This window comes from Peromyscus maniculatus, chromosome 17 (genome assembly GCF_049852395.1).
Source record: "Peromyscus maniculatus bairdii isolate BWxNUB_F1_BW_parent chromosome 17, HU_Pman_BW_mat_3.1, whole genome shotgun sequence".
NCBI lineage: Eukaryota > Metazoa > Chordata > Mammalia > Rodentia > Cricetidae > Peromyscus > Peromyscus maniculatus.
In genome coordinates, this window is record NC_134868.1 from 50,097,777 (window position 1) to 50,121,866 (window position 24,090).

The 24,090-nt window shown below is 47.8% G+C and overlaps 1 protein-coding gene across 1 annotated transcript in view; it reads left to right on the forward strand.

Moving 5' to 3' along the window:
* Positions 1-23,835, forward strand: part of Ikbkb (inhibitor of nuclear factor kappa B kinase subunit beta) — a 53,656-nt gene extending 29,821 nt beyond the window's left edge. The window contains exons 9-22 of the mRNA XM_006982992.4: positions 2,876-2,983; positions 5,865-5,994; positions 6,495-6,689; positions 7,257-7,371; positions 9,258-9,381; positions 9,959-10,110; positions 10,275-10,336; positions 11,869-11,978; positions 13,217-13,266; positions 13,360-13,459; positions 13,657-13,804; positions 18,866-18,993; positions 21,505-21,595; positions 22,529-23,835. Coding sequence (XP_006983054.1) covers positions 2,876-2,983; positions 5,865-5,994; positions 6,495-6,689; positions 7,257-7,371; positions 9,258-9,381; positions 9,959-10,110; positions 10,275-10,336; positions 11,869-11,978; positions 13,217-13,266; positions 13,360-13,459; positions 13,657-13,804; positions 18,866-18,993; positions 21,505-21,595; positions 22,529-22,582 — 1,567 coding nt within the window. The 3' untranslated portion in view covers positions 22,583-23,835. The remainder of the gene's footprint in view (positions 1-2,875; positions 2,984-5,864; positions 5,995-6,494; positions 6,690-7,256; positions 7,372-9,257; positions 9,382-9,958; positions 10,111-10,274; positions 10,337-11,868; positions 11,979-13,216; positions 13,267-13,359; positions 13,460-13,656; positions 13,805-18,865; positions 18,994-21,504; positions 21,596-22,528) is intronic.
* Positions 23,836-24,090: the final 255 nt, after the last annotated feature.

The following is a 24,090-nucleotide window of genomic DNA, read 5'->3' on the forward strand; positions in this document are numbered from 1 at the left end:
CTGGAAGTGCAGGCATGTGCTCCCACACCGTTTTATCCAGTGCTGAGGATGGAACCCAAGACTTTCTTGCATGCTGAGGCAAACATTCGACCAACTGAGCCACATCTCCATGAAAATAGTTTCCGATAAAAAAGGAACCATGGCCTTTGGAATCAGTTCTAGAAGGAAGGTTGGGGTGGTGGCAGCAGACATCAATTCCACAATTAGAGCCACATGCTGGCATGGCAGAGGCAGAGAACACTCTGGAAAGCCACTGTTCTATGATAACTACTTACAAACCAGGCTTTGGTCTTTCAGCCCATGGGTCCTGGGATATGGGAGAATTAGGTACTTAGTTCATAGTCATACATTATAATGTAACCATAAAGTAGTAAAATAGCTTCAACTTATTTGTACTCTGTTGGTTTTAGTTGGCCAAGGGATTGGCTGTTTTCTTTTCAATTCAAAGGTTAACTCTTCAAAGTTGGTGGGTTCCACACCTCAAATGGAGGAAAGCGTCACAAATGTTGGCCTTTTCTCTGCTTATAACAAGATAAGTGAGACCCAATAGAACTGAAAGAAGCTGGGTGGTGGTGGTGCACACCTTTAATCCCAGCACTCAGGAGGCAGAGCCAGGCGGATCTCTGTGAGTTCGAGGCCAGCCTGGGCTACCAAGTGAGTTCTAGGAAAGGTGCAAAGCTACACAGAGAAACCCTGTCTCGAAAAACCAAAAAAAAAAAAAAAAAAAAAAAAAGGAACTGAAAGAAAAATACTGTTTGAAAACGCCCTTCGTGGCTCAGCATCTTCGCAGTGTATCTGTTGTCTGCAAAATCTTTTCCCTAGAACCACCCTTACTGTTGGCTGCTTCAAAGTCACCTTCACTGAAACCCAGTTTCTGTGGGCTGGTTTTCCAGAGGACCTCATTGCCTCTGCTGTTAGCATCACTTCCTCTCAAATAACAAGATGCAGCCTGAGCAGTCCGTGCTTTCCTTGACACAGCTGCTTCTGGTTTCCTAGGAGATGCTCAGTGGTTAAGAGCACCCACTACTCTTCCAAAGGTCCAGAGTTCAATTCCCAGCAACCTCATGGTGGCTCACTACCACCTGTAATGACATCTGGTGCCCTCTTCTGGCCAACAGTCCGTGCTTTGCTTGACACAGCTGCTTCTGGTTTCCTAGGAGATGCTCAGTGGTTAAGAGCACCCACTACTCTTCCAAAGGTCCAGAGTTTAATTCCCAGCAACCTCATGGCGGCTCACTACAACCTGTAATGAGATCTGGCGCCCTCTTCTGGCCAGCAGGGACACATGCAGGCAGAAAACTATATACATAATAAATAAATCTAAAAAAAAAAAAAGAAGAAGAAGAAGAAGAAGAAGAAGAAGAAGAAGAAGAAGAAGAAGAAGAAGAAGAAGAAGAAGAAGAAGAAGAAGAAGAAGAAGAAGAAGAAGAAGAAGAAAGACTGTTTTCTTAGGAGCACATCCCGTTTTCGTTAGGAGACCCTGACTCCACCCGTCTGTTTCTACTAGAGCTGTATGATGCCAGCGCCCTTTGCCAAGCACATACCACCTTTTCATACTTCCTCTCTGCCCTAGACGGGCCAGCTTGCTGGTTGCCAATGATAACTGTTTAAGGCTGAGGCATTTTCTTTTCAGTTTGAGTCCCCCTATTTAGGGGAGAGATGTATTTGGACTTTCATACACTAGAAATTATACCAGATTTTGAGTCCTTTGTTCTGGCCCTTTCTGGTTGTCTAATATTGAACAACACCTACTCATTTCCTTACCACTAAGTGGCAGACTAAAAATAATGTTACCACATGGGGTTACCGCTGAAACCAAAGGGACCTGGCAAAGTACTTGGTTGTTTATAAAGCATTATTCAAATTTAAGTTGGCCTTTTTACCAAGAAGGTTGGAAGCCACTTGGATTTAATTTTTCCCCTTCCAGCACTACCTCAAATACCTTTGAAAGTTCCCTACATTGGGAAATATGAAAGCTCATTTATTCTAGAAAAAATGCTTAGCCACATAATTATAAAGTATGGGCTTCCCTTGCTTTACTAGGTAGCTAAGTGGAAAAGGCGTATGTCATCAAGCTTGACAACCTGAGGTCTGTCTCTGGGGCCCTAGTGGTGGAAAGAGAGAACCAGTTCCCTTACATTGTCCTCTGATGCCCCATGCATGCCATGGCAAGTATGTGCATGCATGTACATGAGCATGCATGCATGCGCACACTCGAGCACACACATGAATAAATAAATAAATGTAATTTTAAAATGAGGCAAAGTACTTGTGTGCATACTTTACATTTCAAATAAATTGGATGTGCACACAGTGACCATGGTTCAGAACCCCAATTTTATCCTCTATCAAAACATGAGAGCTGGCCTGGAGAGGTGGCTCAGTGGTTAAGAGCACTAGCTGCTCTTCCAAAGGTCCTGGGTTTGATCCCCAGCATCCACATCAGGCAGCTCACAGGCGTCACATATCCACACATACATATATGTGTAATTGAAAATTAAATCTTTTTAAAAAATGAGGGCTTCTATTTGATAAATGAAGAGTAGAGGAAACCAGAGACGTAATCAAGGATGAGACTGGGGTCAGCCGTGCTTCCTGAGGTCATGAGGTCATGAGCGACCTTGCTGGGGGTTGTCTTTCAGCCTCTCTTTCCGCAGCACTGACCACCCTTTGTTTAAATGCTGGGGACGGAACCAGAGCCGCACTCTTGCTGAGGACTCAATGCCACTGAGCTAACCCCTGAGCACGCTACAGACCACTCATAAACCTGTCAGCCTCGCCCATTAGTTCAAAGCTTACACAGTGGTGAAGTTACAAGTGTAAACCGGGTATTTGCCTGGGTGACATAAGGGACCTCTCCACATGGCCTTTACAGGCACTCCAAAGTCCGGCAGAAGAGCGAAGTGGACATTGTTGTCAGTGAAGATCTGAACGGGACAGTGAAGTTCTCCAGCTCTTTGCCCTTCCCCAACAATCTTAACAGGTAAGGCCGCCCGGCATATTCCTCTTGAATACATTTGTCTTCTTTAGAAATACAGGGGTAAGGTGACATTGGATACATTTGTTTGTTTGTTTGTTTTAATTTTATATGTTTGAGTGACTGGTACCTGTTGAAGCCAGAAGAGGGATCAGATCCCCTGAGACTGGAGTTGCAGACGGTTGTGAGCCACCATGTGGGTGCTGGGAACCAAACCTAGGTCCTCTGCAAGAGCAGCCAGTGCTCTTAACCACTGAGCTATCTCTAGACCCTCTGGTAACGTTTGAATGGTTAGCAGAATGCCATCCTGTGCTTGAGAACTTGACCAGTCCGTCTCAGTCTCAACATTAGACATAGGATGGGGTCTCCCTAGAAATCTTGTTTTATGAATTGGTTGGCTGTTTTTTGCTGTGGTGGAGATGAAATCCCTGTCTTTGTTCATGCTAAGCAGGCACTCTACTCGTGAGTTACATTCCCAGCTCCCAAACCATCTCTCTGCTAAATTCACGTAACAATTTATTTGTGTACCTTACTGGTTTTGAGGGAGGCTAAGACAAGAACTCAAAGCAGGAACCTGAAGTAGAAATGGAAACAGGACCATGGAGGATGCTGCTCGTTCCCTCTGGCCTGCTCAGCCTACTTGCTTCCTTTCTTTTTCTTTTTTTCTCTCCCCTTTCTTCCCCCAAGACAGTTTTTCTGTGTAGCCCTGGATGTCCAGAACTTGCTCTGTAGACCAGGCTGGCCTTGAACTCAGAAACCTGCCCGCCTCTGCCTCCTGAGTGCTGGGATTAAAGGTGAGCGCTGCTACCACCCAGCTCAGCCTGCTTTCTTATGTAGCCCAGGCCCACCTGCCTAGGGATGGCGCCGCCCACAGTGGACTAGGGCCTCCCCATGTCAACTGACAAGTAAGAAAATGCTGGGCTGGAGAGATGGCTCAGAGGTTAAGAGCATTGACTGCTTTTCCAGAGGTCCTGAGTTCAATTCTCAGCAACCACATGATGGCTCACAACCATCTATAATGAGATCTGGTGCCCTCTTCTGACGTGACATGCAGACAGAACATTGTATACATAATAAATAAATAAAATAAATCTTAAAAAAAAAAAAGAAAGAAAATGCCTCCTAGACATGGCCACCAGCCAGCCTTTTCAAAGCAGTTCATTTGAGGCTCCCTTTTTCCAGGTGACTCTGGGTTTGACGTTGGCAGCAGAAGCTGACTGATATGTCTCTACTTTGAAGTGTGTTCACTTCAGCTTAGGGTTGGTCTCTTACTCCACGGGAAGTCATTTGAGGATAGGGATTGTACCTTATTCCTCTTTGTGTTCCTTGTCTGGCCCGAACAAATCAATCTTTGAGGTTTGAATGGCTTTGCGATCTAGTCTTCGAGCTAGAATATAAGCAGTTATTTAGTGAATCAGAATTGGGTCATAATACAAAAGGAAGCTCCAGGTTGAAGACTACTGCGAATATTCGGGGACAGGAGAAGGAGCCATCTGGATTACAGTGGTGTGGAGTGACATTGGGTGTGCTGTAGTTGGGGGAGGGGTGGGGAGGGTTCGAGAAGACATGGACAGATGAAGACAGAGGAAGTTCAGCGGGGAAGGTTAGGCTGAGCAGAGGCACATGGGATTGGCCCTAAGGGGGCGGTGTGGGGCAGCAGGAGGAACTTGAGATTCTCTCAAATCAGCAGCTCAGGGTCCAGACCAGGGCTACTTAAAACTTCTACTTGGAGATGGTGGCACACACCTCTAACCCCAGCACTAGGGAGGCAGAGGCAGGTGGATCTCTGAGTTCGAGGCCAGCCTGGTCTGCAGAGTGAGTTCCAGGACAACCAGCATCCAGGACTACATAGTGAGACCCTGTCTCAAAAACAAAAACACAACCTATAATTTGGGATCCCTTTGTGCCCAAGAAATGTTCACATTACTCCAGGTATGTAAATACAGAGTATATAAACATATAAAAGCATGTAAAGTATATATAAAGATTAAAGTATACAAATAAAACATCTGTTGATAAGTCGTAAAGAGATTTATTCATTTTTAAATTCTTTGGTGTATATAGTTATACCATTTATGAAAGACAAATATTAAATTTTATTGAAGAAAAATATTAAGTATATACAGATATTAAATTTTTATAAGATTAACAAAATATGTGTGCTTCATCTATTTTTACACAAAGAGTTTTAAAACTTGGCTAAATTTGTTTTTCCATATTTTCTCTGTGGGTGTATGTTTACACATGTGTATAGACCCAGAAACTGTGCTGATCACGAAACCACAGAGCCAGGCATGCATGCTACCGCTGAGCTACACCCCAGCTCTAGAATGCGTTATCAAAGCTTCGAGGTCACCCCAAGTCCTAGGGGGTGACCCTGTCAGAAGGAGAGAAGCTCCTAAATTGTTACGTTGTTTGGAAATGTTTATGCATTTTCTGTTGGGTCACTTGGCTTCATTTTTGATAATCATTTGGTTGCCACCGTGTGTGTGTAATGCTGAGACACACTCAAGGCTGTGCTGCGTTTAAAAATGAGCGTATGTGTTTCATGTCTGTGTATGTGTTTGTGTGCGTGTGTGTCTGCAGGCCAGAAGGCAGCCTTGGGTTTCAGCCCTCAGGGCCTGTCCACCTTCTTTTTTTTTTTTTTTTGAGACAGAGTTGATCACTGGTCTGGGATTCAACAAATCGGCTAAGCTGGCTGATTCTCCAAGGATCCACTTGTCTGATATTAGCTTTTTTTTAATATATGGGATCTGGGCTCGAACTTAGGTCCTTGTGTTTGCAAAGCAAACCCCTCACTCCATCTGAGCTGTCCGCCAAGGGTGTGCTTTGGAATCTGCACCTCCAGGCGGCCTGGCTCAGGCCTCTGTACCTCTGCTCCCCTCAGTGTCCTGGCTGAACGTCTGGAGAAGTGGCTGCAGCTCATGCTCATGTGGCACCCTCGGCAAAGGGGCACGGACCCCCAGTACGGCCCCAACGGCTGTTTCCAAGCCCTCGATGACATCTTGAAATTGAAGGTAAGAACAGGGTCGAGGCAGCTCCAAGGCAGCCGCTGTGGTCCCCAGTGGGACTTAGCAGGTCATGGGACACTTGGCTTGTGAGGAAATTCAGGTTCCTCTGAGTCTCTGGGCTAAGATAAGAGGACGGGAAGCCTGAGCTGACGGACATTGCTGCCAGCTCGCTGGCGAGGAAAATGGGACTCAAGCTAGCCCTTAACCTGCAAGTATTGGGGATAGCAGAGAATCTGGGCCAATACATGGACCTGTCTGTAAAGAAATTCGCTTTCTGGGTTGGTGAGATGGCTCGGTTGTCAGGTAAAGACACTTGCGGCCAAGCCTGACAACCCCTACAGCCTGCCTAGTGAAGGAGAGAACCAGCTCCTTCAGATTGTCCTCTGATCTCCACACATGCACGGCGGCATGCACATGCCCTCCCCTCCCCCGGTCCACGTACAAACACGGAAGGCAGATAAGTGTCAGGAGGACTTTTTCTCCAGTAACGTCCGGTTGTGTTGCAGCTGGTTCATATCTTGAACATGGTCACAGGCACCGTGCACACATACCCTGTGACTGAGGACGAGAGTCTGCAGAGTTTAAAAACCAGAATCCGGGAAGACACGGGAATCCTGGAGGAAGACCAGGAGCTGCTGCAGGAGGCGGGGCTGGTGCTGCTCCCTGACAAGCCTGCTACTCAGTGCATCTCAGACAGCAAGGTGAGTCCCTGCCTTCCTGCACCCTGCCCTGTCTCCCTCTGACTTGGTCGCCTAGGAGACCGTCAGCATGACAAGCAGTTAGTGACACTCTACAGCTTGCTCGATGGTTCAGAAATCCCGTGTGGCTTGCTGAAAGATGCGTCATTCCATAGTCAGTTTGTCACCTTGGTTGCCAACATCGTGCTCTGTCCTTCTGGTCAACCAGAGCTATTTGTGACCACACAGCTGTGCTGCGCACCTGTGCTCACCCCATCCATGTGCGACACGGAGCCTGCCCCGAAGTGCTAATGGATTGACGGGTGGAGGTCACATTAACGTCTGAGAACCAGGCTTCACAGGGAAGTGTGATGTGTGCAGGGAACTGCCACACAGGAGAATCAGTCAGCCTAAGTAGAACATGATGTAAGTTAGGGGCAGGCTCAGATAAAAAGATGAGAAAGCAGGCTGTGGCGTGTTCTTCGTAGGCTGAGGTGCCGTCCTCGGTGAGCGGTTGGCAGCGCTCTGACAAGGTGTAGCTGGGAAGGAAGTGCAATCCACAGGTCTCATTCTGTTCTTGTCCCTTTGCAGCCAAATGAGGGTCTCACGTCGGACATGGACCTTGTTTTTCTCTTTGACAACAGTAAAATCACCTATGAGACTCAGATCACTCCCCGACCCCAGCCGGAAAGCGTCAGCTGTATCCGTAAGTGAATCGTTTATTAAAATCGGTCAGTTGTGGTATTTAGGGTAAAGTTGGAGGGGGAGACATGAAGGAAGCGTGTTCTTCTGGTCCTGGGGTTCTAAAGCCGCCTTTAATTGAGATGTGCAGAGACCAGTCCAGACACTCACTAGAGTACTGTACAAAGGATAGGAAACGCTACCTGCTTCTGTGATTCAGTTTTGAAGTTGCATTGATATTTTAATAACAAATGTGTATTGGAGGGTAAAGGCAGGAGGACCAGGAGTTTAACTTTATAGCAAGTTCAAGAACAGCCTGGGCTACATGAGACTGTTTTTAAAATAATAATAATAATAATAATAATAATAATAATAATAATAATAATGCCAGGCAGCAGTGGCGCACACCTTTAATCCCAGCACTCAGGAGGCAGAGCCAGGCGGATCTCTGTGAGTTCGAGGCCAGCCTGGTCTACAGAGTTGAGTTCCAGGACAGGCACCTAAACTACACAGAGAAACTCTGTCTCCGGAAATAAATAAATAAATAAATAAATAAATAAATAAATAAATAAATAAATAAATAAATAAATAAATAAATAAGTAAGTAAGTAAGTAAGTAAGTAAGTAAGTAAGTAAGTAAGTAAGTAAATAAGTAAATAAATAAAGTATGCACATGATACAAAAAATAAAACTCAAGCCTTCAAAAGACACCTCCCAAAAAGGATGTACAGTGAAAAGAAAACACTTTGGCTCTAGTCTCCAGCCAGTAAGCTCGCCTTCCAGCAAAACTGCCGTTATCAAACACTTGGGCATCGCCCTCAAAAAAATGATAACCGGGCTGGAGAGATGGCTCAGAGGTTAAGAGCACTAACGGGTCTTCCAGAGGTCCTGAGTTCAATTCCCAGCAACCACATGGTGGCTCACAACCATTTGTAATGAGATCTGGTGCCCTCTTCTGGCCTGCAGAGATATGTGCAGACAGAACACTGTATACATAATAAATAAATCTTTAAAAAAAAAATCTTAAAAAAATGATAACCTAAATATGCACTGTTCTGTAGCTGCCTTTTTGCTCAGTATGTTCATTTCTTCTTCCTCATATCAGGGCACACAGAACTGCTTTGTTTTGAATGGCTGTACAGTATTCCATTGCATGATTGTTTGGGGGACATTTTAATAATGGACCTACTCCCATTTTCAGGCCCCCTGCCTCACAGATACGTACTTAGAATAAACAGATCAAAGATCCAATCTCTCAGAGTTCTCCCAGGCTTCTCGATTATTTAAACATTTTTAGTACATCTGGCTAGTGCTACATTTTAAAGTGCTTGCTCAGTTAATTTCTTTATTATTGTGGGGAGGGCATATGTGCCACAGCACACATGTAGAGATCAGAAGAGAACTTTGTGGGATCCCTTTATGTGGGCCCCACAGACTGAACTCAGGTCACTAGGCTTGTGTGGCAAGAGCCATTACCCACTGAGGCATCTCACCAAATGGTGTGTTTTCATGTTTCATGAAAATATCACACAGTTCTAAATGTGGTGATGATAAGAACATCTGTTAAATATATGGGCATGTACACTTGGGATGATGTCTCCAAGTGGTCCATAGCCCAGGCTGACCTTGGACTAACAACTATGTGACCAAAGCCTGCTTCAGACTCCCAGCCAACGTCCTGCCTCGGCCACCCAAGTGCTGGGATTGCAAGTGTGTGTCACCAGGCTTGACCCATGGGATTTCTTCAAATCAAATTGGTGGTAGCTTTTTGCTGGCTGTCTACACTATTGATGGAACACCGAAATGTTTAAACTAATGTGAACCATAATTCCCTAAAAATACTAGCGATGCTGTGGGCCAGGATGTGGTTCTTTGGAGCTGAGGTACTCTCTGACAACTATTTGTTTCCAGTTCAGGAGCCCAAGCGGAACCTCTCTTTCTTCCAGCTGAGGAAAGTGTGGGGCCAGGTCTGGCACAGCATCCAGACGCTGAAGGAAGACTGTAACCGGCTCCAGCAGGGACAGCGAGCGGCCATGTACGGTGCCGGTTTTCCTCCATGTATTTAAAATGGCTTGTGGGCTTTGGCTCTGGAGAGGTGGCTGAGGCAGGGATCCAGAAGCAACTCTAGGGAGGGACAGGAGGAGACTCTGGTTTGGATGAGAGGGAGTGGTTGGGTGGCCCGGCTGGAGGGCGGCCCTTGGACTTGCTAAGGTCAGGGGTTGGCAAATGGGGCAGGAATGCAGAACTTGGGCCTGGCAGCTCAAAGTCTCTGTGGGATCTGGAGCTTGGAGAAGCTTAGTGAGCCTTGGGTGAAGGATGCTGCCCTGGCTGGTGTGCAGGGGACTTGCTGGTGGATTCTCCAATTAGGACCAGTGTACTGGGCTGTGTGTAGTATTTTACCCGGTTCCAACGTTGGCATAGACCTCTATGTGTTGGTGCGGGCTAGGAAGTTGTCCTTACGATTGATTCTAAGAGGCTGTTTTGGTAAGCGGTGACTGCTGGTGATTACAGCCGAGCCTATCTTAGCAGAGGGTTTTGTTACTATACAGGAAGTATCCTTAGATGCCAAGTGTGTCCCAAGGTTCTGTTTCTGTTTCTTACTATCCCCGCAGGATGAATCTCCTTCGGAACAACAGCTGCCTTTCCAAGATGAAGAACGCCATGGCCTCCATGGCACAGCAGCTCAAGGCCAAGTTGGATTTCTTTAAAACCAGCATCCAGATCGACCTGGAGAAGTACAGAGAGCAGACTGAGTTTGGGATCAGTGAGTAGTGTGCTCTGCGGGGAGCTGGAAACACCCCTCCTCCCTTCTGCTGCTTTCATCCTGAAGTTTCTCTGTCCTCTCAGAGTTCAGTTTTTAACTTCTGTTTTGGTTTTATGATGTTTTTTTTTCATATTTTTTCCCCTTTCATTTTTTTTTTTTTCCAGCATCAGAAAAACTGCTGCTGGCCTGGAAGGAAATGGAACAGGCTGTGGAGCTGTGTGGCCGGGTAGGAGACCCATCCTAGGGTTCTGTTTTGTGCTGTGGCTGGAGCTTTGTTCTACAGTTTTCCACTTTCTTATCCAATACTGGTTTGAGCTGCTTTGTCAAAACTGAAGGTTTCCTCACCACATCCTTTGACCTCAGCCGGATTTGCTGGAAGGGGACAAGACTAGTAGCCGCAGGGAGCCCTGCTGGGACCAGACTTGAGAGCTGGGCAGAGTGTGTCCGGATTTAGGAAACAAGCAAATTGTCAGATGCCCTTGGGAAAGTCAAGGCCACCTGCTATTAAAATGGGCTTTGGCCGGGCAGCGGTGGCGCAGGCCTTTAATCCCAGCACTTGGGAGGCAGAGCCAGGCGGATCTCTGTGAGTTCAAGGCCAGCTTGGTCTACAAAGCGAGATCCAGGACAGGCACCAAAACTACACAGAGAAACTCTGTCTCGAAAAACCAAAATAAATAAAATAAAAATGGGCTTTGGATGGGAGATCAATATCCCCTCTTCACAAAGGTTTCTGCTTAAATTCGTTGGAACATGAAATCTGTAATGAAGAAATGGTTGAAGCAGAATCTCTTAGGAGAGTGTACATTAGATAAACCCCTTTCCACAAGGTCAGAGAATAAGTGTAACTTGGTGCATCGTGCGCAGATCCAAGACCCTACATGCCAAAGCTTCTCCTGTCTTCATTTCCTGTGCACTGGACAGGGACTTGGCCTGTGTGACTAAGTGCCTGACTTTCTAAGTGAGACCTAATGGGTTAATGCACACTTACAGGTATGTGGAGACGAGGCCAGCAGAATGGCTCAGTGGGTAGGTGCTTGCTGCTGCAATAAGCCCCCTGACTTGAGTTTGATGTCTAGAACCCACTTTTTAAGCAGCTGGTAATAGCACACATCTGTAATCTCCATACTCCTACAGCAATCTGACAGGCAGAGACCAGAGAACTGCCTGGAAGCTCACAGGCCAGCTGTTAGCCTGGAGTACACAATGTGTCAGCACCAACAGCAGAATGAGAGAGCCCACTCCTGAAAGTGTCCTCTGACCTGCGCACACAGAGGCACCATGGCACACACATGCCGGCATGCACACAGGCAGAAATAAATCTTAAAAACCTTGTCTGATCCTGAAGAAGTGTGTGTCTTCTTCGCCAACTTGACACTCGGCTACAGCACCTGCTTTCGGGTAGACCCAGTAAGAGAAGACGAAGTACTGAGCATTGGGCATCTTCTCTGCCAGATGTGCACTTACTCTCATTTATAACCCTGCAGTTAAGCCCGATTAGAGGTGGTTTTGTGGAAGGAAGCTGTGGCTTACAGTTAAGTGACTACTGAGGGTCCCACAGCTCGACAGTGGTAGACATGAGATCCAACTTGAGACTGTCTTACTCCTCAGCCCACATTCTAGCCAAGCAATTGAAAGTCTCCTGTGGGGTAGGAGGGTCTCCTGTGGGGTAGGAGGGTCCCCCCAGCCGGCCCCAGCACATCGCCTCACGTCAGGATGCCCTTTTCACATCAGTTGGCATGAGCGCAGCTTTTTCATCAGGATGACGACGTGAAGCATCTGGTAGAGAAGATGATGGCCCTGCAGACTGATATTGTGGACTTACAGAGGAGCCCGATGGGTCGGAAGCAGGGGGGCACTCTGGATGACCTGTGAGTACCACCAGGGAGGGGCTGCACTGTTCCCCAGGACACACTGACCCCCTGTAGAGTTTCTGCTGTGTTAGGATGGCCTCAGGAGGTTCCTTCTGTGGGGCATGTCTCCTGATGTATCACCTTGGCACGTTCCCTGGGATCAGCCAAGATAAATGACTGTCACTCTGCACCTTGGCATTCAGGTCTGTCAAATGACAAGGAAAAGTGACCACACAGTGTGTAAGGAGCCATTCAAACCACACATTTCAGAAGCAATAACCTTTAAAGGCTGTGGAATACACATGCACTCACGCACGCACACACGCATGCACGCACACACGCACGCACGCACGCACGCACAGCTTTCCCATGGCAGCAGACATCCCCGCTCTTCCAGCCCACCCTTGTCTAGGTGTGGCTCCCAGAGCAGGAAGTAGAACAGAGGGAGGAGCCTGCTGAGTCCAGAAGTTTGGCAGAGTGTCCAAGAGGGGTCCAGGCGTCCTCACAGATCCACCCTACCTGGAGCACCCAGCATGCAGCCCTGTGCTGACCGAAGGGTTCCTTCCAGGCAGGGGGTCAGCTTGTCAAGGGCTCTGTCACCTGGAGTGATCAGTGTCCCCTGAGCTCTTACTAGAATTCTTAGGGTGAGAAATCTGAAAAGAAAGAACTATTTGTTCCCACTCTATCTTATTTTTTAACCCTTTATTTTCTTCAAGTTTCCAAATGCGAATCTCCTCTCTGTCTCTGTCCCGTCCCCGTCCCGTCCTGTCCTGTGTGTTCCCCCCACCCTCTTCTCAAAACAGAGTATCACTATGTAGCATTGGCCGACCTGGCACTTGCTAGATGGCCAAGCCTGGCCTCAAGTTCACGGAAACACTGCTACTCCAGCTTCTAGAGTGTGCAGGCTAGGTGTGTGCAGCCAGGGTCGACTGGCCTTCTGACGCTCTTGCCTGTATCAAAGGCAGAGACAGGAATTTATATCTACCCTTGGACCTAACGTTTTTTGAGGGCAAGTATTTTCTTAGTCAGGTCCAAAAGTGGCACCTTGAATCGCTCTTGTAGCCAAGCAGAGAAGGAATGTAATCCTTAAGTTCGCTCTTGTTTGGGGCATTTGGGTTTTATGAACAGTACCCAAACTGGCAGGCTTTTTCCCACTGAGAACATGTGACCAGCTGTCTGAAAAGCAGCGGTTCTGCTGGTAAGAATTAGCAGACTAGTTCTTTAAATGTCGTGGGTGGGCCTTTTCTCTCTTCCAGAGAGGAGCAAGCGAGGGAGCTTTATAGAAGACTGAGGGAGAAGCCAAGAGGTAGGTGGATGTGGCGCTGGCCCTTTGTCTTGTCCTTGAGACACTGGTCTACCCCGGAGGCCAGGGGGAGAACTATGCCACTCTCCTCCGCAGACCAGAGGACAGACGGTGACAGTCAGGAAATGGTCCGGCTGCTGCTTCAGGCGATCCAAAGCTTCGAGAAGAAAGTGCGAGTGATTTACACACAGCTCAGGTAGGCGCTCCCTCTGCTGCTCCAGGACGGGATGCGGAGTTACAGCAAAGCCCAGGGTCAGTCAGATGGGTGCTCCTGCTCTGGTTCGCCTGCACAGTGAAGAAACAATCTACGGTTGCTGATAGGATCCATAATAGTCAGGAGCAACGCCATGCCAGCCCAGAGCTCAGGGAGTGTGGCTCATTTATTCTTTACAGTAAAACCGTGGTCTGTAAGCAGAAGGCGCTGGAGCTGCTGCCCAAGGTCGAAGAGGTGGTGAGCCTCATGAACGACGACGAGAAGACTGTAGCCCGGCTGCAGGAGAAGCGGCAGAAGGAGCTCTGGAACCTGCTGAAGATCGCCTGTGTGAGTGCCCCCTGCTCCATCCTCCCAGGTCTCCTCCCGTGTGTGCCACTGCCCTCCGAGGAGGCGCCTGCCCCTCAGCCCTGCTCGACAGTGAGCAGGGAGGCTTCCTGAGGGGAAGGTTTATGTGAGGTGTTTTTATTTCCCCATGTGGTCGTCGTTACCACAAGTAGAGGGGCTTCAAACAGCAGACATCGCTCTCTCAGAGCTTCAGAGGCCGGAAGTTAAGAATCCAGCTGTCGCTGGGCAGTGGTGGCGCCCGCCCTCAATCCCAGCACTTGGGAGGCAGAGGCAGGTGGATCTCTGAGTTTGAGGACAGCCAGGGCTACGCAGAGAAACCCTGTCTCAAAAAAACAAAAACAAAAACAAAAAAAGGGCAGAGCCACCCGTGCCCCATCCCTCCCCACCCCTCCTCACCCCTCCCCACCCCCACTTTAGTGACTCAGGCCTTGTGTCTGTGTCCTCAGGTGACATCAGTGTTTCTCATCTGAATGTCTCTTACAAAAACACATTCAAAAACAGGAATGAAGCTCAGTAGAAAGATGCTTCTTGCCTCATGCATAAGGCCCCAGATTCAGTCCCTAGCAACACACACACACACACACACACACACACACACACACACACACACACACATACACACACACGCTGCACACCTATAATCCCAGCACTTGTTGAGACAGGAGGATGGTGAGTTCAGGCCAGCCTAAGCTATGAAGCCTGTCAAGGTGTTAGGGGCCAGATGAAGAGAGGTGTCCCTGAATTTGAAACTCCTGGTGATCTTGGGCCGTAATCATATCTGGAAGGCCACATTTGCAGGATCCGGGACTCGGAACATGGGCATCTCTTGCTCAGCACTGGTTGGCCCTCACCCTGGTCTGTGCTGCTCTCCGACTGTAGCCCAGACCTTCTTCTGCACACCTTTTCCTTTTCAATGTTCAGTTCGTGTCTAGTCGTTGTACGTAACAATTGGGTTTCATGGGGACATTTGCATACAAAGATCTAATGTGCTGTGACCATGTATTCCTCCTCCATAGTCCACCAGTCTTCCATTTTCACTCACCCTCTTATTTCCTTCATTCTCTTCTGCTTTATGTCATGCGTAGATATTTTAGACAACTCTGGGCTCCACAAACGAGAGAAAACATGTGATACTTGTCTTTCTAATGACTTAATTTGCTTCATAAGATTGTCTCCAGCCCCATTTTTCTGCAAACAGAATTCCATTCTTTGTGGCTGGATCAATTCCGTTGTGTCTATGTACGACGTTTTCTTTGTCCATTTCTGTTGCTGGAAACCTAAGTTGTTTCCGTAACTTAGTTATTGTGACTAGTACTACAAAGCTGTTGTGTAAGTCTCTTTAGTGTGTTCATTGGGAGTCCGTCAGCTAAATGCTGAGGAGTTACGGTATACCGGCTCTTATGGTAGATCTACCGTACTTTCTTTGAGGAACCGCTATACTGATCTCCATGGTAGCCATTGCATATTCCCACCAGCAGAGTGTAAATGTTCCCTTCTGTACATATCCTTGCCAGCATTTGCTGTTTCTTGTTTTCTTGACGGCCGCCATTGTTAACTAGGATAGCTGGAATCTCAAAGTAGTTTAAATTTGATTTTCCTAATAGCTAGTAATGTTGAACATTTCTTCCTGCGTTTATTGGCCATTTGTATTTTCTCTTTTGAGAGAACTGTCTGTTTATTTCATTAGCCCATTGGATTGTGGATTTCTTGGTCTTCAGGTTTTTGGTTTTTTTTTTTTTTTTTTTTTTTTTTCCCGAGACAGGGTTTCTCTGTGTAGCTTTGCGCCTTTCCTGGAGCTCATTTGGTAGCCCAGGCTGGCCTCGAACTCACAGAGATCCGCCTGGCTCTGCCTCCCGAGTGCTGGGATTAAAGGCGTGCGCCACCACCACCCGGCCTAAGGTCTTCAGTTTTATATATTCTAGATATTAATTACCTGTCAGATGAGTTGTGTTTCTTTAGCTGTGCTGAAGTTTTCTAGTTTCATGCAATGCCATACACCCAATCCGTGCTGTTATTTCCTGAGCACTTGGAGTTCTTTGCAAAAAAAAAAAAAAAAAAAAAAAAATCCTTGCCTGTGCCTGTGACATATTTTCCTTATACTTGCCTCTAATCATTTCAAACCTTAAGGCTTTTGATCTTTTGGAGTTGCTTTGTGTGTATGTGTGTGTGTGCAGAAGGAGGTAGGGACCCATCTTATTTTTATGTATAGACATCTAGTTCTCCCAGTACCGCTTGTGGAAGAGACTGCCTTTCCTCCCTGACTGTTCTTGGCATCTTTGTCATGGAGCAGCTGTCTGGAGCCGGGTGGATTTATGCCGGCGCTCTGTCTGTCCTGTTGGCCGGTGGGTCTGTTTTTGTGCTGGTTCCGTGCTGCTTCTCCTGGGGAACTTGAAATGAAGTGTGTGGTAACTCCAGCATTGCTTATTTTTCTCAGGACTTTTCCTGCTAATCGGGCTTCTTTGTGCCTCTATATGAGTTGGAGATTGTTTTTTTCTATTTCTCTTTTTTTTTTTTTTTTTTTTTTTTTTTTTGGTTTTTTCGAGACAGGGTTTCTCTGTGTAGCTTTGCACCTTTCCTGGAACTCACTTGGTAGCCCAGGCTGGCCTCGAACTCACAAAGATCCGCCTGCCTCTGCCTCCCGAGTGCTGGGATTAAAGGCGTGCGCCACCACCGCCCGGCTATTTCTCTTTTTTTTAATTGTTTTTTCTATTTCTCTTTTTTTATAAGTGATTTTGGTAATATAGCTATTTTCAAAATTATCTACCAAACTGTGAGCATGCAGGGGTCTTTCCATTTTCCAAGTTTCTTCAATTTATTTAAAAGTTTTCACTGTCTGGGTTAGATTTATTCCAAGATGTGAACTTGCTTGTTCCCTCTCAGTCTGTGTCTGTCTGTCTCTGTGTCTGTCTGTCTGTCTGTCTGTCTCTCTCTCTCACACACACACACATACACACACACACACACACACACATACACACTTGTCAACATGTATACACTATTGTAACGCAGCTATGGTACTACTAAGGGAGAAAAAGTAAGACAAAGAAAATCTGGCAAAGGGGGGAAAAGAGCCAGCAATAGAATGCCTTGGTATCTGGGAGCTGCTGGGAGAGGGACCTGTTGTCGAAAAGATACCAAGAAGAAAGAGACGATGCCAAAAGAAAGTCAGTCATTAGTAGCTTCAAGAGCAAAGAGAGAACCTAGCGTGGTGGCACACACCTGTGATCCCAGCACCTTAAAGTCTGGAGCAGGAAGTTCACGGTTAACTTAGATGATATAGTAAGACCCTGCCTCAGAGGGCAAAACAACCCAAAGGGGGGGGGGGGAGGTGGCTTATTATAGAAGCAAGATACAAAATGACGGGGTATTTTTGTTTTGTTTTGGTTTTTTTATGTTCATTGGTGTTTTGTCTGCATGTATGTCTGTGTGAGGGTATCAGGAGCCCTGGAACTGCAGTTACAGACAGTTGTGAGCTGCCATGTGGACACTGAGAATTGAACCCAGGACCTCTGGAAGAGCAGTCAGTGCTCTTAATCACTGAGCCATCTCTCCAGCCCCTTTGTAAAAACTCTTGACTGGAGCATCTCTATAGGACAAGGGAGGAGCCGGTGTACTGGGAGATCCCCAGTGGCAGGAAACAGTTCATGGTCACCTCTGAGAACTGAGGGGAGTCAGAATCTGAGCACCACTAGCAGATTTGCCTGAGGATGGGAGCCTGGGGCTATTTCCCCCTGTAAGAAAGGAGGGGACGGGGGATCTGAGATAATACATGCCGCCTTGCTCTGCCGCCGGCATTCACCGAGTGTCCAGTGTGAAAGCACAGGTATGTGGGGAGCTGAGTATGGCGTCCTCTGTCATCTGGTGAGCGTCGCAGTTGAGGACTTGAGAGAGAGCACTCTAGACTGAGTAAAGAAGTGTAGAACCCTGAAGTGTACAGGAGTAGTGGCGTGTGAATTCAGGGCAGGAACGCCAGCTCTCTTAGAAGCGAGGGAACAACCAGAAAGGCTCCTGGAGTTATGCGTGGTGAGCACATTCCAGAAGGGTGTGTGCTGTCCAGACGGTAAAAGTGGCTTGGAGCAGTGGCCATAGTGTTCAATCGAGGGTAAGACTGGACAGGGGTAATACTGCCGTATGTGGGACACCCCCTATTCTTAGAGGGTGGAGAAAACACTGAAGGGGTCGTCCTTCCTTTCCTAATGACGGCACTTCAGGAGAAATCACTCACATGGTAGCTAGTGACAGAATGCGGCACTGTCAAATCTCAGCACGAAGAGACAAAGGCATTTTGGTGAGAAGAGTCGAGGCGTTCCTGTGGGGAGTAGGCTACCCCAGCTGTGGGAGCCGGTCTGTATGGAATGACCTTCCAAGCTTGCATGCCTAGGGTAGAAATGGAAGCAGGTATCTGTGTGTCTCCACCGGTGACGCAGCAGATGGGTGAAGAACAGCACAGAGCTGCTGATGTAAAAGGCGTGTTGAGGGTGGACCTTGGCGGTTAGCCAGAGGGGAGGGGACTGAGCCAGAAAGGAACTCCAACCTGAGGGCTGAGGGTAGGGCCCTACAGCCTCTGGCAAAAGAAGAAGCTGTAGGGCCCTACCCTACAGAAGAGGGTCTTAGTGGGAAGAGCAGGGACAGCAAAGAGTATATGAGGTAACCCAACCAAGGAGAGCCAGAGGCTCAACTGGAACTCGCTCTGTAGAACAGGCTGACCTCGAACTCCGAGATCCGCCTGCCTCTGCCTCCTGAGTGCTGGGATTAAATGCGTGCACCACCACTGCCCGGCTCCTTCCTCTTCTTTTAGACTTATTTCAAATTGTGTGCATGTGTCTGCATGTGGGTATATGCACAGGAGTGCAGATGTCTGAGAGGCCAGAGGCATTGGGTGCCTGCCTCTGGGACTGGAGTTAAAAGCATTCGTGAGCCACCCCGTGTGGGTGCTGGGAACCAAACTCAGGTCCTCCACAAGGGCCCAAATAGCCACCGAGCTATCTCCCCAGCCCACTGACTCCATAATTTTGTTGATGATCTTTTTTAATTGTCGTGCAGAGCAAAGTTCGAGGTCCAGTCAGTGGAAGCCCGGATAGCATGAATGTGTCTCGGCTTAGTCACCCGGGCCAGCTAATGTCCCAGCCGTCCAGTGCCTGTGACAGCTTACCTGACTCCGCCAAGAAAAGGTAAGCTATGCTTCACAGTGCCAAGCGTAATGTTCAAGGGCATGTGGGGAGAGGGTGGATGTCCATGCTCGTCACCAACCCCTCCCGCCTGAGCATCTTGGGTGTGCTTCTCTGTCCCGTGTTTGCCAGGTCCTGGGGACACAGGCATGGTTTTTAATTCTGTTCCTGACGTCCCTTGTCCCTTGCTAACTACTTTCCCTGTCCAAGAGTTGGATGACAAGTTGTTTAGCGAGAATGTTGAAATGGTTAGTCGTGTTGTACATGGCTGCTAATTGTTCTTTAAAACCCACTTCCGGTGTGCCGTCCTCGTCACACCTGAGTCTCTGGCCTTCTCCCTCCCAGGCCCCTCCGTCCAGTGTGACCGGGCTGCCGTTCCCACCCAGTCCCTCCCTCATCCTCCAGTCAGCCCTTTTCTTTTCCTTTTTAAAATCTTTATATATATTTCTGTGGGTGGGAGTGTGTGCCAAGGCACACTGCCGGCGGGGTCAGAGGGCAGCTTGTGAACGCTGGTTCCCTTCTTCCACCGTGTGGGTCCTGGGGATTGAACTCAAGTCACGAGGCTTGGCCGCAGGTGCCTTTACCTGCTGACCCATCTCACAGACCTTCTTTTCTCCTGGCAGATACTCGAGCCCCTCCCTGGCAAGGCTTTTAGCTCTTCTTTTGCTTCCTGCCTCTTAACTTCCAGCCAAGCCTTCTGTTTACCTGGGGTGACATTCTGACCAGGTTGTTGGATCAGTAACCACAGTGGGTTTCTTCTCCATTCTAGATCAGGTCTCAACTATTTAAAGCGTTTGTGAACGCCTTGGTGTGGTTCTTGGGTTAGCCTGTTGTCTCGCACAGATGGCTTGCTTAGTCTAGTCCAACCTGAAGCAGCAGCAGCAGCAATAACAATAGTTTGAAGGGTCCCACTGGGACCCTCTGAATTGGAGTGGTACCCAGCAGATCTGACGGTTCTGCTGTACACTGGAGCACAAAGACTTGCTCACTGACCACACAGACCCGCCTTCCTCAGGTGTCCTTAGTTGTGATTTCTACCTGCAAGGCACACTGCTTCCGGGCCTTCGCACTCACTGTTGTTCATTTCTTCTGCATACTGGGCCCCCTGCATTACAGGTTCTTAAAGCAGTTCCCGTTGGTAAGTCTTTCAGTATAGGGAGGAGGTGGATGATGGCCCACAGTGAGTGTGGGGAGAGATGAACTGACTGGTAATGGGTATACGGTTTATTTGGGGGATGATAAAAACCTTTCTGTAAGTAGATATCAATAGTGATGATTGTGAAGCTCTACAGATGCCGAAGCCATAGGGTTGTTACCATGTGAACAGGCAAACTCTATAACAAATTAGATGACAATAAAGCTGTTTTGAAAACTCTCATTGTTGCTCCTAGGGAGTAGTCTTCGGTATTTAATTGTATGTTCCTGTGGAGTCTTAATTAACTCGCCCATCTCTTGTAAGCTTCTGGAGGTCAGACACTGGGTCCTGGACCTCTCAGATCTCCAGAGCTGACGTGAGCCTTTAGCCTAGCTAGGAGCCGTATGGATGCACTCCTGCTTCTCTCCCCCACGAAGGTCACATGTGAAGGAGAAGGGAGGTCTGGGACTCCGTCTCTTGGTCCTTTTCCTCCAGTGATCTCCCCAGTGCACAGAAAGGTTAGCCTCTGCGTACGAGCAGGGGTGGGGTGACTGTCTTATCTCTGTGTCACACGACTGTGGTTGGAAAAGGACACGGTTTGTTTGGTTTCCCCCTGTGCCACGAAGACTAGAAAACTGAGTCTAGATGTAGTCCCTTCCCAGAACTTTGCACTGTGGAAGCTCATTTTCCATTTCAAAAACTGAGTTGGGGCTATAGCTCCGTGGACAGCACTTGACTAGCATGGATTCAAGTCCCAACACTCTTCCCCCCCCAACCCCCAACCCCGGCCACCCAAAAAAACCTTCAGAACACGGGTGATGGAAACATTTTTAGATTTTGGCACTTTGGAAAGAAATTTAGTTATATGTAAATCAAAAAGAAGTCCTGTGGCTAAGACAGCCCAACAGGTAAGAGCATTGGCTGCTGTTGTGGGAGACCTAAGTTCAGTTCCTAGCACCCACATGGCAATTTACAGCCATCTGTAACCCCAGTCCCAGGGGATCCAATGGCTTCTTTTGGCCTCCATGGGCACCGCATGTGCAACGTGCACAAACATTCATTCATGCAGGCAAACGCCTATGCACGTCAAATAAAAACAGATCCGTTTTAAAAGTCTTTTGCTTTTTTATTATATGAAGATCTGTTTCCTGTTCCATCTTTTCAGCCATGTTATCTGTCTCTCATGGGATCTAAGCATCTGTAAAGTATTTAACTGGACACATGAAATCACTGGTCAGCGATGTGGCGCATTAAGACCCGAGTCATTCCTACATTGTTTTTAGAACTGTATGCGAGTTCTCTAGCATATTCTAAAGCAGGATGTTAGCTCTGGTAAGATCCTGACAACCTTGTTCTGGTGATCTAATCATTGTCTTCAGTGAGGAGCTGGTGGCTGAAGCCCATGCCCTTTGCACCCGGCTAGAAAGTACGCTGCAGGACACCGTGAAGGAGCAAGACCACAGCTTCACGGTAACCACCCTCGGGGACCCCGGCTTGTCCACTCCCTTCCTTTCTGCAGCAAAACAGGGGAGGAGGAGGAGAAGGGACTTGGTGTCAGCCCTGGCTGGGCAGGGACTCAGACATTTTTAAGTCTCTTGTAATTATTTCATGCTTCGAAACGCCACGTTCCTTCGTTATCCTAACCCTTATGAGACTTAATCCCAATGAGGTGGCAGCAGCGTTCCCAGAAGCCCCTTCCCTGTCTCTGGGACTGTTGCAGACCATCTGTATGTGATGGGCACTGTGCCGGCCTCCCTGACAAAAGAGGAACCTGTCATAACCTCATGGCTCAGGGACTCACGGTTTAGCCACAGGCAGTACTGGGGTCGGGGAAACTGACCTGAAGAAAATCTAGCCACAATTCAGTTACTTTCAGACAAGGCATCAATGATAGCAGCTGTCCAATGGCCTTTCTGCTACTGCAGTCGTTACTAACTGCGTTCACGTCTAACTGGGGGGGAATCGGAAGAACCTGCTGCCCGCCGTCATCTCTAACTGCTCACGGGTCTCGGTGGTGAGCCTTCCTAAACTCCTGATGCTTTCCACCTCACTACGTGCTTGCACTTTGACTAGAGCGAAGGGAAGCCTCCTCCGGTTGGCATGGAAACAGATAGCTGAGATAGTACCATCTCCCTGCAGTGAGGGTGTAAATGAACTCTCCACTCTGCAGGTAGTACTAAAATGACCTCCACATCCCATAGGCACAGAGTTCCAGGAACTTCAGCTAGTCCAAAGGAAATCTGCTGCACGTTTGACTATATAACTCACTTGGCTGAAAGGTACCCTGTAGTACCAGGACTGATGCTGATAAAGTTTAAACATACTTCTAGATTGTGTTGCTTGCCTCCTGAAGAGGAAAGATGGCCGGGCCACTGAATGTTTAATGTGCCTGTTAACTTTCAGACTCTAGACTGGAGCTGGTTACAGATGGAGGATGAAGAAAGGGGTAGCCTGTGACTGAGGTTTCCACGGACTGGCGCCATGGCTCTGGATGTGATGATGGTCTGGTGTCTCCAGCACCCCTCTCCCAGCGGCTGTGATGTTTGCCCTCGGCAGCCGACTGCTGGCCCCGTCTACACACCGGACCTCCTCTACCCCAGAAGCACAGGAAGTGCCAGTTACAGGCATTCACAGCGGCAAAGCTTCCTCAATGCTTCCTCTGCTGTAAGAAGAAAGCTCTGAGTAGTTTGCCGCACGCGACATATGGCAAATGTCCATTTTGAGTGTTTCCAGACAGCAGCCAACTTGTCCCCTTTGGACCCCTGATGGGAGGGAGACCTGCCCTGCCCATCCTTCCTCGCCTTACAGCTCGGGCTTCATCTGAATCGAGCCTCTCTTGGACTTGTAATCATAAGTTTGATGGTCCCGACTTTCTTCTTTTCACCTCACTGCTGGTAAATATTCTTTCTGCTTCCTGTGCTGGTCGCTGTGGCAAATGACCTTTGACTCAGTTGTGGTGATGCCAAGCTCCCTGCTGTCCTGGCCCTTTAAGCCACAGAGTGAGCCACTTACAGAGCCAGGCAGAACGGAAAGGCAGCTGCCCTCTCCTGACTCCCAAAGATCACCTGGCATCCGTTGTCATGGAGACAAAAGGAAGATGAAGGGCTTCTGCCATCTGCTGCTCTGCGGAAGGACTCTCTTCCACCCCTCCGTACCTGTCAGGTGTGTGCATGCACAAGTGTGCGTGTGTGTGGGGGATGGGATGCGGCTGCCTCTTACGTTAGCTAGCAGCATTATTAAACTGGTGTATTTTATAAATAGTTTCTATATTTTTGTAACATTACTCAGATATATATATATTCTAGTCTCAAATGTGTATTTCTACAATATACCATCACTAGTTCTTTTGAGTTCAAAATTCAACACCATAGAAAATTTTGTAAAATTAAATAGCGTATATCTAGATCGTGAGCCATTTCAACAAAATGTGTGTGTGTGTGTGTGTGTGTGTGTGTGTGTGTGTGTGTGTGTGTGTGTGCATATATGTATAAAAGCAAAACAGTCTCAGGTTATCATAAACAGGTATATTTGGTTAGAGAATAAACTAAGCTGGAACAGAGGAAGTCCAAGGGGCCACCACAGGGACAACATGAAGCACCAATGGTCATGTGTTCAGAAGGGGCTTCACATTTTAATTGCTTCTTAGAGAATCATACTGGCCACTCGTAAACCATCTGAAAACTTATAATAAAGACGCTGGCTTTAGCTAATGTAAACACATCCGTGAGTAATGTCTTTAGACCACAGAGCCCCGCCCCTCATGTGCGCTCAGTGTTTACTAACATCCAGAAGTACCGGAGTCAAAGCATGGTTTTAGAAACCCTGGAAGGGGCGCAGTGGGAATAAGACCAGAAAGGATGGGAGGAGAGCAGATTCGGGAGGGAATGAATGTTGGGCTAAGAGCTGTGGTTTAATAAGCAATTAAGAGTCACAGGAAAACTTTATGTAAGAAAATGACTTTAACC